Source organism: Callorhinchus milii, unplaced genomic scaffold (genome assembly GCF_018977255.1).
Source record: "Callorhinchus milii isolate IMCB2004 unplaced genomic scaffold, IMCB_Cmil_1.0 Scaffold1, whole genome shotgun sequence".
NCBI lineage: Eukaryota > Metazoa > Chordata > Chondrichthyes > Chimaeriformes > Callorhinchidae > Callorhinchus > Callorhinchus milii.
In genome coordinates this window covers 11625105-11640410 of record NW_024704742.1, presented here as the reverse complement: position 1 = coordinate 11640410, position 15306 = coordinate 11625105, and the positions used below count along the sequence as shown (strand labels likewise).

The 15306-nt window shown below is 40.8% G+C and overlaps 1 protein-coding gene across 4 annotated transcripts in view; it reads right to left on the bottom strand.

The window, feature by feature from the left end:
- adgrl3.1 (adhesion G protein-coupled receptor L3.1) overlaps nt 1-15306 on the bottom strand; it is a 297007-nt gene that overhangs the window by 62717 nt on the left and 218984 nt on the right. For all 4 annotated transcript variants that reach the window (XM_007905934.2, XM_007905930.2, XM_007905931.2 and 1 more), the window contains 4 exons: nt 11856-12065; nt 8759-8979; nt 7212-7278; nt 6209-6300 (listed from right to left, as the gene is read on the bottom strand). In XM_007905934.2, the coding sequence (XP_007904125.1) occupies nt 6209-6300; nt 7212-7278; nt 8759-8979; nt 11856-12065 (590 nt within the window). The remainder of the gene's footprint in view (nt 1-6208; nt 6301-7211; nt 7279-8758; nt 8980-11855; nt 12066-15306) is intronic.

Here is a 15306-nt window from a genome sequence, read left to right as displayed (position 1 = left end):
AGAAACGTACCTACAAAGAATTACTTTTCTGGCTGCTAAATTAAATTTGGGTAATATAAATCTGCTCCTGGGCAATTTAAGAGGCACTATTCCTTTTGAATTCCTTGTAATTTATTGAAGCTTGCATTTTAAACAACTAGAAATTCAATTTCCCTAACAAGTTTATTACTTGTCCCAAAAGAGTCCTTGTGGTTGAAATGAAGTTTAAACATAAAACCATTTATTTTAGAATACTCTTGTTCTGAAGTATTTTTAAAAATTTTTTGCTGCATAACTTGAAGGGTTTAATAACCTACAAAACTCAATACGTTACAGATGTATAATATCCTGGTCAGACCTTACTGGAATGGGATGCTACCCCACTTAAAGAGTGCTATATAAATGCAAGTTGTTGTTGTACATTTTGCCCCAAAATATACAGTTAATTCACTTTACAGTATATTCTGTGAAGTGCTTTGAGACGTCTCGAAGACATGATAAGATGCTATAACAAATGTAAGGATTATTATTATTATTGCTGGAGGATCGTGTGTAGCTTAGAAAACACATTTGGCCTTCAGGCTGCTGCCCTCCCCTCCATCGACAGCTTCATCTCTTTAAGGGGAGCTGGGAGCTGAAAGCTCTGAGGAGGGCTACAGTCATTACCCCGAGCAGCCCCAATCCATGTCACCCCCGGTACGGACTGCCTCTGGCTCCTCTCCCAATGCAGAAGCGACCCTTGCCCGCTCAAGATCCAAAAGACTGCTTGTAGGGTTGTCTGGCTCCGACCTTCAACCGTGCTTACGGTCACCTCCCCCTCCCCCGGCTCGGCATTGTGCTCCACCACTGTAAAGTGCTCTGGGATACTACCCTGTGTGAGGGGCACTATATAAATGCAACTTGTTGTTTTCATTTCCGATTGGCTATTGGACCTGTCGGTCAAGCCAATGGCTCACCTGTCTGAAAGAGGACTGGCTCTTTAATCGAATTTTAGTCACTCCACCACGCACCAAAGAATATTTTCACCCATGATCTATGACCATCGGTCTATCACATTTTAGAACTATAGAAAGAACTTTTAATCCCAATATCTGGCTCCTTCGCTCACCTCTACCTTCCTGCGTCTACAAAATATACAGTCAATTCACTTTACAATGTACTCTGTGAAGCACTTGAGACTCCTCGAAGACATGATAAGGCGCTATACCAAATGTAAGGATTATTATTGTTACCACTAAGTCTATCTCTCTTTAAAACATTCCTATTGATTCTTTCCAACTCTACAACTTTCTGGGGCAGAGAATTCCAAGTCTTTACAACCCTCTGGGTGAAGGAATTCTTCCCAAAATTAGGATAATACAATAATCCTTGCATTTAATATAGTGCCTCAGCATGTTGTTGAGACATCTAAAAGCTCTTCAGTTCTGAAAACAGTTTTACTTACACAAGTTCAAACTGTTTTGGTTGTGCGTTAAGTCTATGCCCCACTTATTTAGCAATCTCACTCGGATAAGCCTCAGGATGCTTACTGTGGAGAGTGGGGAAGTGGCACGGTGATGTAGAAAGGAGGATTCATAAAATAAATTAACCTTGCGTTTGATATTGCATCTTATACCTTTGTGGAGATGTCTCGAGGTGCTTCACAAGAATTTGGATAAAGTGCAGTGGGAATTGAGGTAACTGGTACAAAAAAAAGAGGATTTTTTTTCTGTATCGAAATTTTCCACCTCATCTGAGAGTCCTTGATGCACTGCATGTAATAATAATAATCATGTAGAAAATAAGAGAGTTCTATTTCCTAGCACTAACTCCCTTGAATCGCAGAAAAGCTCTGTAGATGCTGATTGAATAATTTCATGCTAAGCGTTTTCTGCACAAACTCCGCCATCCTCAGTACACATGTATGGAGCGTGTGCTACTGTTCAGTAGGGAAACCCATGTCACGTATCATAGGCTATTATGCACCACACAAGTGCTTGCTGTTTAATTATATTCTCAGAAGAACAAAACATTAATTTAATTTCACAGGACAATAACAGCAGGATATGCATGGATACTCAAGCATTCGTTAGACATAATGCCTCAAAAATTAGATTTTTAAAAAAAAACACTTTGAGAAGTCGAAAGTAATTAAACCAAACAATAAACAAGCAGTCATGGGCAACGTATTTCAGACAGTGATAACAAAATACAAATTTCTATTAGATCTGACTCAACTTCAATTAATCTTGGTCACTGTACAGATTGTGCTGAGTTTGCTGTTCTCAACCACAGCGGCCGTAAGTGCACTGCCATTGACCTCAGCACCCCTTGTTAGTGTGCACATGTAGGGTGGGATAATGGAGTTGGGTGAGGATGGAATTAGATAAGCTACTGCTGATCTAAGTCCATAGACACCTTGCTTGAGATTCCAATATGTGGATGTTGGATGAGAATAAAATTGGGTTTGCCTCAGGTGCTTGAATATTCTTTGAATGCTCTCCACTGTACTCCCAATGGAAGAGATAAGGAGCCAAACATCTTTAGGACAATGGGGAAAATTAGAGGAAACAAAAAGCCCATCACTGTACATACGCTGCCTGCAGAAAAGCATTGAATGTGCCTTTAATAGAAAGACAACAATCCAATCGGTGGGTTTAGATGATGGACTCGCAGCACATGAGGCTTGGCCTTGTGATTCATAAAATTATCTGAAAAGAGATTGGATTACTAATCCGCAATTCGCCGAGAGCCAGTGGCCTCTGCATATTTAGATCAATGGGAATGTTTTGCCTCGTGAAAAGAATAAGTCATGATTTAGAAGTCTTCAATGACTGAACTAATTCGACCTGAAATCATGTGAATGGTCTGAAACTGAACTGTGATCCTAAATACAACTCAATTTCAACTGGGTTCAGTCTGCTTCTGAGCTGCAGAGAGCAGGACAAAGGCAAAAGCCTCCAGGACAGCAGGTCTCTTTCTTGTATAAACATATCCAACTGAAATGGTCCTGAAATGTGTTTTGGTAAAATAATGATAATCTTAAACTGGGAAGTGGGAGAACATGGTATTTGAAAGAACATAAGAACATAAGAATTAGGAGCAGGAGTAGGCCATTCGGCCCCTCGAGCCTGCCCCGAGGGGCAGTCTCAATTTTAAGACTGTGACCCCTGGTTATAGATTCTCCTACCAGGGGAAACAGACCCTCAGCGTCGACTTTATCCAGTCCTTTAAGAATCTTATATGTTTCAATAGGATCTCCCCTAATTCTTCTGTACTCTAGAGAATACAGCCCTAGTTTATTCAGCCTATCCTCATAGGTCAGCCCCCTCATCCCAGGAACTAACCTAGTGAATCTACGCTGCACCCCCTCTAGGGCAGAACAGCCTCAATGTTCTGCAGACACGGATGGCTATTCGCCCATAAACGCACAGTCTCACTGCACTTTACAGTACACCCTGTGAAGCGCTTTGGGACGTCCTTCTAATATGAAAGGTGCAACATCAAATGTAAGGATTATTGTTATTATACATCTATGCACAAGAGTACCAGCAATTGAAAGATTATTTGAGCAAATTGGATTATGACACTGATATAAATCTGAGTTGAACAGATTGAGATGAATGAAATGCGGTAGATTCCCTGTTAGAATATACTCTCTGTGCACTATAAAGCAGATGACTTCTGGATCAGCGAGTCACTGCTTTGTGGGTTCTTGCACAATTAACATGTACAATAAGCAGAAACCAATGTTGGCAGTGACTTGATGACCCGGGAAATTAGACAATATTGTGGTGTGGGAAGCAGCTGCCTTTCTGAGCGCACGCAGTAATTTCACTGGTCATGTGATTGGTATGTCACAGGCCCTGATCAGTGATTACTCCGCATTATAATAATAATCCTTGCATTTGATATAGTGCCTTTCTCTTTGACCGAGCCTTCAGCTCCCCTCTCGACTCTCTTCCCCCTCCTCGCTCCCTCCCTTCCCTCCCCTCACCCTGACCATTTCCCCCCTCCTCGCTCCCTCCCTTCCCTCCCCTCCCCCTGACCATTTCCCCCCTGCTCGGGTCATGACCCAACTGTGCAGCGCCTTGGGACGTCCTCCTGACGTGAAAGGCGCTTTATAAATGGAATCTTGTTGTTGTTGTTGTTGTTGCCTTATCACGTCTTCAAGAAATCTCAAAGCACTTCACAGAATATACTGTATCGTGCATTGACTGTATATATTTGTGAGTGAAACGCAGCAGCCAATTGCACATAGCAGTGTCCCACAAACAGTCGTGAATTGGGTGACAATTTTTTTTTGAAGGAATTATTACCCTCAGAAAAGGGCCCCGTCAATCGACTAACCACTGGGTTCCTACTTACTGTGTGGCGTGTGGAGTAAGGAAACTTGGCCAATGTTCGCCTTGCCGGGAATCAAACCTAGGTTTGCAAGACGAGTGCTCGAACCACTGATCTACAGGACTCCACTATAAAGTGGGTTCGGATCTTATGCCTACCCCCCATTACTGTGTTATAAAGGGGCACCTCTACAGCATTCACATATCACATTGTAATCTGGGTGAAAATATGGATTTAAATAGTATACTAGACTGCCAGTGTAAAAACATCTCTGAAACGAAACACAGAGCCCTACTACATTGTCATTTAATGGGACTAAGGAGGCTTTTTTACATTTATTTATAAAAGAACCAGTTAAGACTGCTTGCAGAATAAAAGGTTCAAAGATTTGTAATGACAAATTCAAAGGCTTAGCAAATGGACAAAGAATCAAGTTGACTACTTTTATTTTCCTGCGTGCAGTCTTTCAGTCACACTCTGATGGGTTTAAAATTGGACCAGGCAATGATTTGTAGCAATTCAAGACAGTAGTGAAAGACAATATCAAAAGACTCCCCAGTTTCAAAATATATACATAAAGGTGCATGCATTGCACACACACATACATATGGATATACACATACACAAATACACAGACAAATGAACACGCACAACAACAACTTGCATTTAGATAGAGTCCTTCATATGTGGTAACATCCTGGAGCCCTCGACAGTGGCGAAGTCTGAACCTGACTCTGACACACACACACACACGAATACACATACCAGGCAGATACAATACCCATACATGAATATACACACACAAATAAATACACACCCACACATAAGTATACCACTCAAAGTAGGTTAATGTTGTTTGAAATATTTCTTGTAAAATGTTTCTACAGCTATGTATAAACAATAGACAACAGCATGGTTACCTAACAAGATGCAGAATACTTTGTTTGAAGAAGCAAGAGATCCTTATTCTTAATAGGTGGCCAGTGTTACCTATCCTTAATAGGTGACCAGTGTTACGTATCCTTAATAGGTGACCAGTGTGTACCACCATACTCCGGATAGTGTAATCGTAATCCATGGATAAGGCAATTGCAAGTGAAAGAGGAGTGCGGCAAAGATAGCGGAGCCAAGATCCAACACTCAAACCTTTTGGGGGGGGGGGAAATGTGTAAGAAATATAAATTGTACTATTTATAATATTGAGAAATCATGTCTACGTCTTTTAATTAAGCAAAAAACAGTGCTTAAGAGGACAGCTTAGAAAATTCACCTCAGGGCCAGTACAGCATTAACATTCAGGCATCTTATTGGTTCCAATCTACTGATAATGTCAGAAGATCCAAAGCAGTGGATACTCAAGCAGTGCAGTCATATTTATAATGTCATTTCTACCTAATTCTAAATACTCATTACAGAGGTAAGTAATGGGGCATTTGTTATAACTGGGGGCATTTTGCAAACACCGGTGAAGGAAACGGACATGAGCTGTTCAACTCAAGACTTGGTTGTCCACTCTCAGAAGGGTATATGATATTGTTATATGATATGATGGTCCCACTAGTGATAAGCTGCATCTGGGAAACATTCCAGCTAATAAACTATATTGTAAGCACAAGGCAATTCAATTCATCAAGTAATTGTGGGACATTGCTGTGCGCAATTGGCTGCCGCGTTCGCCCACAAATATACAGTCAATTCACTTTACAGTGTGTTCTGTGAAGCGCTTTGGGACGTCCTCCTGACGTGAAAAGCGCTATATCAAATGCAAGGATTATTATTATTATTATTATTATTATAATGCAAAGCAGACGGGTAAGTCCGTGAAATATTTACCTCTACATGCAATTTACGTCATAACGTCAAAACACAGCTCACTCAAAGACCCTCACAATGGAAAGAGACTTACTTGATATTATCCAAACAGCTGGATTCTGGCTTCAGTACAGTTGTATGATGGAACATTTTGTAAAGAGCTATCCCAAGAAATATTACATTCAACTGCAAAATTGAAAACAAAAAGTTACTTTAGCATGAAAAGCTTAATACCTCCCTTCTGCTCCTTTTAGGTTCTTTTTCTGTTCCCCTCCTTCCTTCACATGCATCTCTTGGTTTGCCCTTTCTCCTCTACACCCATCTGTCTTGTCTGTCTGTCACATATCACTTCCAAACAGAAAGTTGGGGCCTACAGCCTCTGCCAGAATAACTCTCTCCAATTATTTTCCGTTATCATCATTGCACAGCTTGAGGTGACTCTCTGCTTTGTCCCTTTCCTGATGAAGTGCATAACCTTTCATGTTTCTTCCCTGCCGTCTATCTGGAACTGATCTTGAGAGGACAAACTGCATGGGGGGAACCTGCACATTCCACCACTTCACAATTCACTGCTATTCCAACATCCACCACCCAAATCAGCCTCACTTCCTCGAATCAAATGCAGGGTTCAGCGTTTCATCAAAATTAATTTTTACTGCAGTCGCCCGACTGTGAAAAGTATTTGATCTAAATAATTATCAATTACATAATTATATGCAAAAAAAATGCACTCATGCCCTGAATCAGACAATGATATCCTCGTCAAGAACCAGAGAAGGAGGCTATGCAAATATCCTCTGTTATTTTAAATGAGACGATTGAGCAATTCTTTGATGGATCTGTGGCACCAGAAAAATTGATCCATTTTACACATCGTGATAAGTTACTTCAATGCTTTGGTGAAATGTTGTTGTCAAAATCACCTTCACTGTTTTTTTTGAGACAGTGAAGCCCTAATTGCTTGCAACGATTAAGTGGGTCAGGAAAGAACATTTATTTTTAAAATGAATGTCCATAAATTAAAAATGTACAGGAAAGGTCTAGCAAAAGTCCTATTTCATACCCTTGGAGGTGCTGTGTTAATTAGCAGTACTTACCATAATAATCAAGGTCGCGGGGCCTATAAAGCTCCAAATGAAGTAGGTGTCTCGCCTCAACCAACATCTGTAATGAAACGCAGGGGACAGGAAACATTCAAGTACTGAGTGCAGAGCATATATCAACATACAGCAGCAGAGTGACAGAGAGGAATGCCCACCGCAAAATAGTCCACTGGGAGCCAGGCGATATTATACCATTGTTCATTTAAATGCTGAATTACGGCACCAATTTCTGACAGCATCATTGATGGAGTAAGATAATTATCTCTCGGAAGACAAAAAAAAAAGCAGAAAGATGGCACTGGGCCTGATGTCAGCACTTGTGTTAGAGCATCTTTCTCTGCTGTTATAAAATCATTGGGAGTGGGGGGAGATGGAGGAGTAATTCACACAACCATTAAATCTTCTAATTCTGATCTTTTTCTCTCCTCTCCCATTACTAGTGACAATAACCTGTCTAGCATTTGTCAGATGGGAGCAGCATTTTATTTAAGAGAGGAATGGAGCAAGCATTTTGTTCAGAGGGGAAATGAGCATCATTCCTTGAACTGTAATTAGCTGAGGTGATCAACCTTTTCGCTGGTTAAACCCACGGCCCATTATCGGCAGTAACATTTCAAGGCTTTGGTAGCATCCTGTGTGGAATGCTTCAGCAGATTTATGACCTTTTACTAAATTATTAATCGTGTAATTTCTGCTGCATTCAACAGGATCAAATTTGTAGTCTGCCTGAAAATTACATTTCTTTCGAGTTTCATTTGTGTGACAGATGGACAAAATGAAAGTGACAAGTGCACGCCTGACTGGAATGAAATCCTTCAAGACAAAATACTGTAAGGACGGCCTTAATTTACATAGCAGAACATAGCAGAACATATTAGAACCAAATGAGCAGCATTTCCACCCCTTTCCTCACCCAGCTTTTGCCTTACTCGAGAACGCATTTACAAATGTCATTGGAAAAAATATATAGGGTGAAAATTGCAAGAGGAGACTTCATTTTCACTACTCACCATTTTCAATACGTGCTTCACTTCACATGTGGATTTTTGTTTGTAATCAATTCCCACTGTTTTGTGACAATCTTTATTTGACCTTACTGTAACGGATACAAGTCTAATAAAGTCATCGGTGGGAATTGGTACAGTAATAATATTACTAACAATCTTTACACTTTTAACAGAGACTCTCATTTTGGGAGGACGTTTCAAAGCGCTTCACAGCATTTTACTGCAAAGTTCTTCCCACTAAGTACCCTTACTTTCCATTGAGCGTAAGGGTGCCCTCCATTAATTGTATGGTAAGTACTTTCCATTAAATAACTGCATTTTCAACCATTTGCTTTTAATGCAGGCTGCTGCTAATAAAATGAACTGTCTGATCTTCTCTGCATTCTTTGATCAATCAAATCATTATATGGTAAGAGGCAGCTAAATTATTTAAATTCAAATCATTTGGTTCTCTTGTGTTCATTAATTCATCAATCAAACAGAAGTAATGCTCACTCCCACAAAGGGATTTTCAAAGCCAAACTGCAGACTTACGCTGTTGTTGTCCCATAGCTCCGGTAGTCCACGGCTGCTGAGACAGCGACAATAAGTGCAGGTACTCCATATCCTACAAGATAGAAGTACTTTCTGCGGGAGTGCTCACTTTCAAAGACTTCTACTAGCATAATGTAGAGCTGAACACCCTCCAGGAACATCCATGTGAAGGCAGCGAGGAAGAAGAAGTGAAGCAGAGCAGCAAAGACTGCACAAGCAATCTGAAAGAAACCATACTGGCAGATTAGCTGGATTTACCCTCTTACTCCTTAATCTTGGCAATGCATATGACATTTGTTATGGGTCAGTGGGAATGCAAAGACTGCCTTATCATTTGATCTATGTACAAGTCAGAGTGTTCCTGGGGAAGAGGGTCTCGGAAACAATTTATGCTAAAAAAGGTATTTTAGAGGGACACATATATTTCAGGTGGAAATTCATTTTGTTGGATGTGTGCAGATTGCAAATGTCCAGCAGGTCTATATGAGCTGTTGGGGGAAGAGGAGCATTTCGGGAGAGAGGAATGGGCAGTGTTGAGAAAGCTAAGCAGTGATGGCTAAGTGAGAATCAATAACGTGGAGCATTTGATTTGAGGGAAATGTTTGGGATTTACACAAGTCTGGTCCATTCTGGTACCCTATTTCCCCTTTGTCCCAGCAGTGGCCACACCTTTAAGATTCAGATTTGGATTTAGTTTGGATTTTTCAAAGCCATAAGGAGCAGAAATTTAATCATAATACTGACTGGCAGATGTGAAGTGGCAAATAAAGAGATAAAATGTTCCCCCAAGTCTGAACATTTGAGTTCAGACTGGGTTTTACAGCGTTTTGGGTCACTGATGTATTAAAAAGAAATATATCAATTAAAACAAAAGTAGAAATGATAGTCTTCAGATGGTGGATGCCACAGATCACTGTGCAGAGGGACAAGGCCTCAGAAATCTAACATATGAGGATTGATTCAAGGACGTAACCTGCTGCATCACTGAAATCTGCATCTTGAAGGTGTGGCTATCAGGATGGGAAATCACTCAGGATGGGAAATCACAGAGAGCGACTGAGAGTGAGAAAAGATGAGATAGAAAGAGAGAGTAAGGGAGAGAAGGGGGAAGAGAGGGGAACAGTGGGAGAAAGAAAATGTGTGAGAAAGAATCAGCAGCAGATATCACTTTTGTACACCATTGTGACAGATTCTAAGTGTGGGAGCGGGTAATTTATTTTGATCTGTTTATACTTCTTGGGACTTAAGAGGTTGAATAAAGAAGAGCAGAAAAAAACAATTTCAAAAACGAAAAACAACAGAATAGAACACAAAATTACATTTGTATTGTGTCTTTCATGTCGGGAGGACATCCCAAGGAGCTGGACATTCAGGACAAAATAGATGGTAAGTGCGGAATTTTATGTTCAACACACTAAAGCTAGGAAGCAGCTCTTTCTCTCTTGAATTTGCAGGACTCAGAGACAACACTAGCATGTACTCTACAACATCAACAACACTATGATGATGACACACAACACTGTACAGAGAATATACATTCCAGTGAACATTAAGTCCAATAAACCTAAAGGAAAGACAACATATCATGGATATTTGTATTAAATTCTTGTCCAAGTCAAAGTGGAACATTTTTAATCTTTTATCATGGAGAAAGAGTGGAGGGAGGGGCTGCATAGTTCTTTCAAAGAGCCAGCACAGGCACGATGGGCTGAATGACCTCCTTCTACGTTGTAGGATTCTATGATTCTATGAAACAGAACACCAATATAACTGATTAATGGGCAGTAGTTAGTGCTGACAAAAGCAAGTCTTGAAACAGAAGCTTCCAAAGCTTTCCAACACAACAATGGTAAAGGTACTAACTACCTAGTGTTCTAAACTTTAGAACAAAACTTTCTGCTCACTGTCTGGATGCTTTGTAATATGGTCAATATATTTTCAGCAGGGACATCAGGACACAGGCAGTTAACGTCAGCTTTTAGGGGGTTTCCATGGCATATCTCTCATCCAACTTGTTGTTTTAATCGTTCAATCTTTCAATTCAAACCAGATCCACTTGTTGGTTTTTCCTTTCACAACTTTAATTGTATCATTTACGTGCAAAGTCAACTTTTTAAAATTGTGCTCAAAATAAGGGATAGATGTGTGTGTGTTGGGGGGGAATAGAATACATTTAAAAAAACACTGGTGCCAGCATTAAGCCCTCAAGGGTAGGGTGGCCCGAGCTGGACAAATAGCAGGAATTTTGCCAGATAGAATTTGCAATGTCAAACAAACTATGTTGGTTTTAGTTGGCTGAACTCCAGCTGGGGTCCCCAAAGCCTGGAATCTTGCCGACGTGTGGCTAATACATTCCAGAAAAAGGTAATCATGGGGGCATCCCTCTGAGGAACATATTTTATTCCAGACACACTGAAATTTCCACGCGTACACAGCCGACGTTTGTGGAATGTTCATTCTGGTTTGTATGGTGATAGGTTTCCATGTGTGCCAGACAAAATAAAAACATCTCCCAGTTCAGCTACAGCACAGTTAGATGCAGAAGGAAGCTTACCCCAACAATATGCCTCACCCCAAACGTGAGAGGAGCACCAGTACTATACATCACAGTGATATTCTTAACTTCTCATAACAGCCATCCTGTGAGCTCTTCAACTGAGATTGCCAAATTATTGCCAGTTCTAATGAGCCCATAATCCTGAGGGACAGGCTCAGAACTAGCAAAACTAATACTACATACCACCCATACAACCAACAAATGGACATCTTCAATCCACGTGTCTGAGCTGGTTCTGAATCTGAATCCTTGAGATGAGCTGGACCCCTCCCCACCCCCATCCCATCCCCTCCACCACCACATCCCTCCCCCAACCCATCCCCCACCCCATCCCTCTGTCTCCACCACCCCATCCCCTCCCCCACTCCATCCATCCCTTCCCCCGTCCACCACCCCATTCCTTCTCCGTGAAACCACCCCATCTCCAATCAATCCCTGTCCAATTCTCTGAAATCCTATGTCCTGAGAATGCTTTCTCTTAGGGCTTTGCGGGTTTGAGAACTCCAGGCAAATGGGAACTTAAGAACAAGACATGCTCACCGGTTGATCTGTAAGGTTGATCCCAATTAGGAAAAGCAACTCGGCCACAAAAAGGCTGATACAAAGGTTTTTGTGGATGGTGTTTCGATCACTTTGAAGTCCGTGAAAGAAACAAAAAGTGAAGATGCAGATCAGCAGGCAGACAAGTGATATCAGGATCCCGACCCAGGTAATAACCTCCAACAGCAGCTCATGGACAGGGTCACTAAGCTGGGAACACAATAAGAAAATGATCAGTCAACAGGCAAGTGTCAGTTAATCTATACAGGCCATGAGGCTGCCCTCGACTATAGCCCATCAGGAGAGTGTGTGCCAATTGATTATCAATCTGATGCCATCAGGCCTGTCTTGAGTTCAGGAAATCATTCTCAACAAATGATGCAGGCTCATGCGGTTTGTAACTTTTAACTAGCTTTCCTCACTGAAACAAGACACTGAACAAGTCAATTTACACACGGCGCGTTAGAAGGTCACGCCATAATGTCCAGGTGCCAATGATACATATCTAATCACATGACCACTGATGGACTAGAATCATAGTCGTTCAAAGTTTCCTATTCCACTTGTTCACTTCCTGCTCGTCTTTCTACACGGTTTCCAAACAGCACAACAATGATTTTGCTGATCTCCATGAGGTCAGTCGAAGTTAAAAAATGATTAAGCTCAACAGGTTTGTCTCAAACCATCGATTGAACTGGTTTCCACAATAACATTACATAATGTACCCCACAGTTATACCCCTCCCTTGTTGAATCAGAAAGTGAAGCATTGCACTCTTCAGAAAAAGAGTGGAATAAAGTCACTCTCCATCTATATTACAAAGGGCACACATGTGGACTTTACTGGTCTCTAAATACACTGATTTCTAAATATAGCTGTCCTTTTGCTACATACAATAATAATACTCCTTGCATTTGATATAGTGCCTTATCACATCTTCAAAATGTCTCAAAGCGCTTCACAGAATATTGTAAAGTGTAATGACTGTATATTTTGTGGACGAAATGCAGCAGCGTCCCACAAACAGTCGTGGATTGAAGTGACCACATTATTTTTTATATAATGTAAACCAATATCCTCATTATAAAAGTGTAGTGAACGTTTAGTGATCAGCACAATTAACTGACAGCTGGGGAAAAATTCTACCCGTGTCTAGATTAACTCTATTTATCTAGCGTATTAGAGTGACCAGAATTTGGTAACTTCCTAAATATATGCTTAATTTTGAAGCACACTGTCTATAAATCCTTTTCAGAACTAGTGAAAAAACAACTTCAAAGTCAGCATTCATCAAGTTGCCAAATTCTAAATGCTAAAAAAATTTAAGGCCCACAAATTTTTCATTTTGCCCATTGAAGAATTAATTATTATTTACATTATTTATTATCTTCTTCATAATTGGGAGGATCTGTCTACAATATATGATGCTAATATTTTCACACATAATCGTTAAATATTTTAATATACCATATGATCATCCACATACATATTATAAAGTAATATTCCCATTTCATTTTCAGAAAGAGTTAATCTTCTTATAATCCTCAAATCAAATCAAAAAACAGGAAAATTATTCAGTAGAATCTATTCATCAAGTCAAAAATAATTTAACTAAATTGAGTAATTTCGTTTTGGCTTTGAAAGTGCTTAGAAACATCCACCAACACAAACAGCACTGTAAAGTTGTTGTTGTATGCTTCTTTTTAAAGATAAAATCAATTTGACAAACTTGAATTCAGAGACTGTGCCCTTTAAATAAGAAAAGTGACATAGTGTAAACCCATCATGTCAATTTATCATTTATTGGATGCTTCCACATGTAATATTGCAGATATCAGAAGGACATCTCTAAAGATTATCATATGATTCACTGACTAGAGTATCAACTGTGTGTGCATATTTGTTGGCAAATTAGATGTTTGTTCATCTGGTTTCAATAGCTTTCTTGTAGATATGTAGATACCCCGGCACCTCCCTCCACAAGCTGCAGGTCATTCAGAACTCTGCAGCTCGTGTACTGTCCCGCACCAGGCTTCGGGACCACATCACTCCCACCCTCGCTCGCCTCCACTGGCTCCCCATCCCCCAGAGGATCGATTTCAAGATCCTCATCCTCACTTACAAGGCCATTCACGGCCTTGCTCCCTCCTACCTCTCCGACCTACTATTCCCCTACCTACCTGCCCGTACCCTCCATTCCTCTGGCTCCGGTCTGCTCCACATCCCCCGCCCCAACCGCCCTACCATCGGTGGCCGGGCCTTCAGCCTCTCAGCCCCCAGGCTCTGGAACTCTATCCCCCAGTGCCTTCGCCGCCTCCTCCCTTTCCTCCTTCAAGGCCGGTCTCAAGACCTTTCTCTTTGACCGTGCCTTCAGCTCCCCTCTCGACTCTCTACCACCTCCTCGCTCCCTCCCTTCCCTCCCCTCACCCTGACCATTGCCCCCTTGCTCGGGTCCTGACCCAACTGTACAGCGCCTTGGGACGTCCTCCCGACATGAAAGGCGCTCTATAAATGGAATCTTGTTGTTGTTGTTGTTGAGTGACGAAAATCAAGAAAAATGTTGCTTTATAACCTTTTGTTAGGAGTGTGAAATATAAAAGGTGCATTTTTAAAGGGATTTATCAAAATGGAATGTCGCAAATCCTTTCAGAGATAATTGCTGTCAAGTGTCGTGACTCTTTCTGTGGGCAAAACCATTTGTGCAGGGCAGGGTCCCATAAAACTATGAAATTAATACTCAGTTCATCTGGAGGGTGAGCTCCGACTGTCTCAGCACTCGAACGTCAGCAAAATCAACTTTGCTGTGGCTGGGCCAAACCCAAATTCCAAAATCTTGTTAAAGAGGATCTCAGGTTACAATACAGTAGTACCAATTTAATTGGAATGTTGCAAGTGCTGCAATCAGAACTTTAACAATAATTATTAATCTAAAGCAAACATAGCAGAAAAATGCAGTGCAGGAATACTTCCATATGTGGAAATCCTATGCTTAAGAGGATCTAGATCACAATTCAGAATTCCACATATGTATGCCACTTACATATAAAAAAGCTTTCTACGTCTGGAGGGACGTATCCTGCTTAGCCAAATCCAGAAAGTATTAGGTGCAGGTTGGCAAGAGACAAGGCTTGGGGTGCCCCAGAGTGTGTTACTGGGATAATGTGGGGGAAAAAAAACAAGAATTGGTCAAAAAAGGGACTTTACAGAATTTATTTATAAACTGCCAAATAAAAATTGGTCTCATACTTTAAAAGATGTGTTGCAAAAAGGGACATACATGATTAAAAGATAGGGCAAAAACACGTTAATATGGTCTGTATTTTTCTGTGCTACGGATTTAAAAATCAGTATCACACAGCTTGATGGATGGATAACTGCTCAGTCCTCAGTTTCTTATTGCATATGTAAGGCTCTTGCACTGACAACCTCAACCAACAACATGCATTTATGA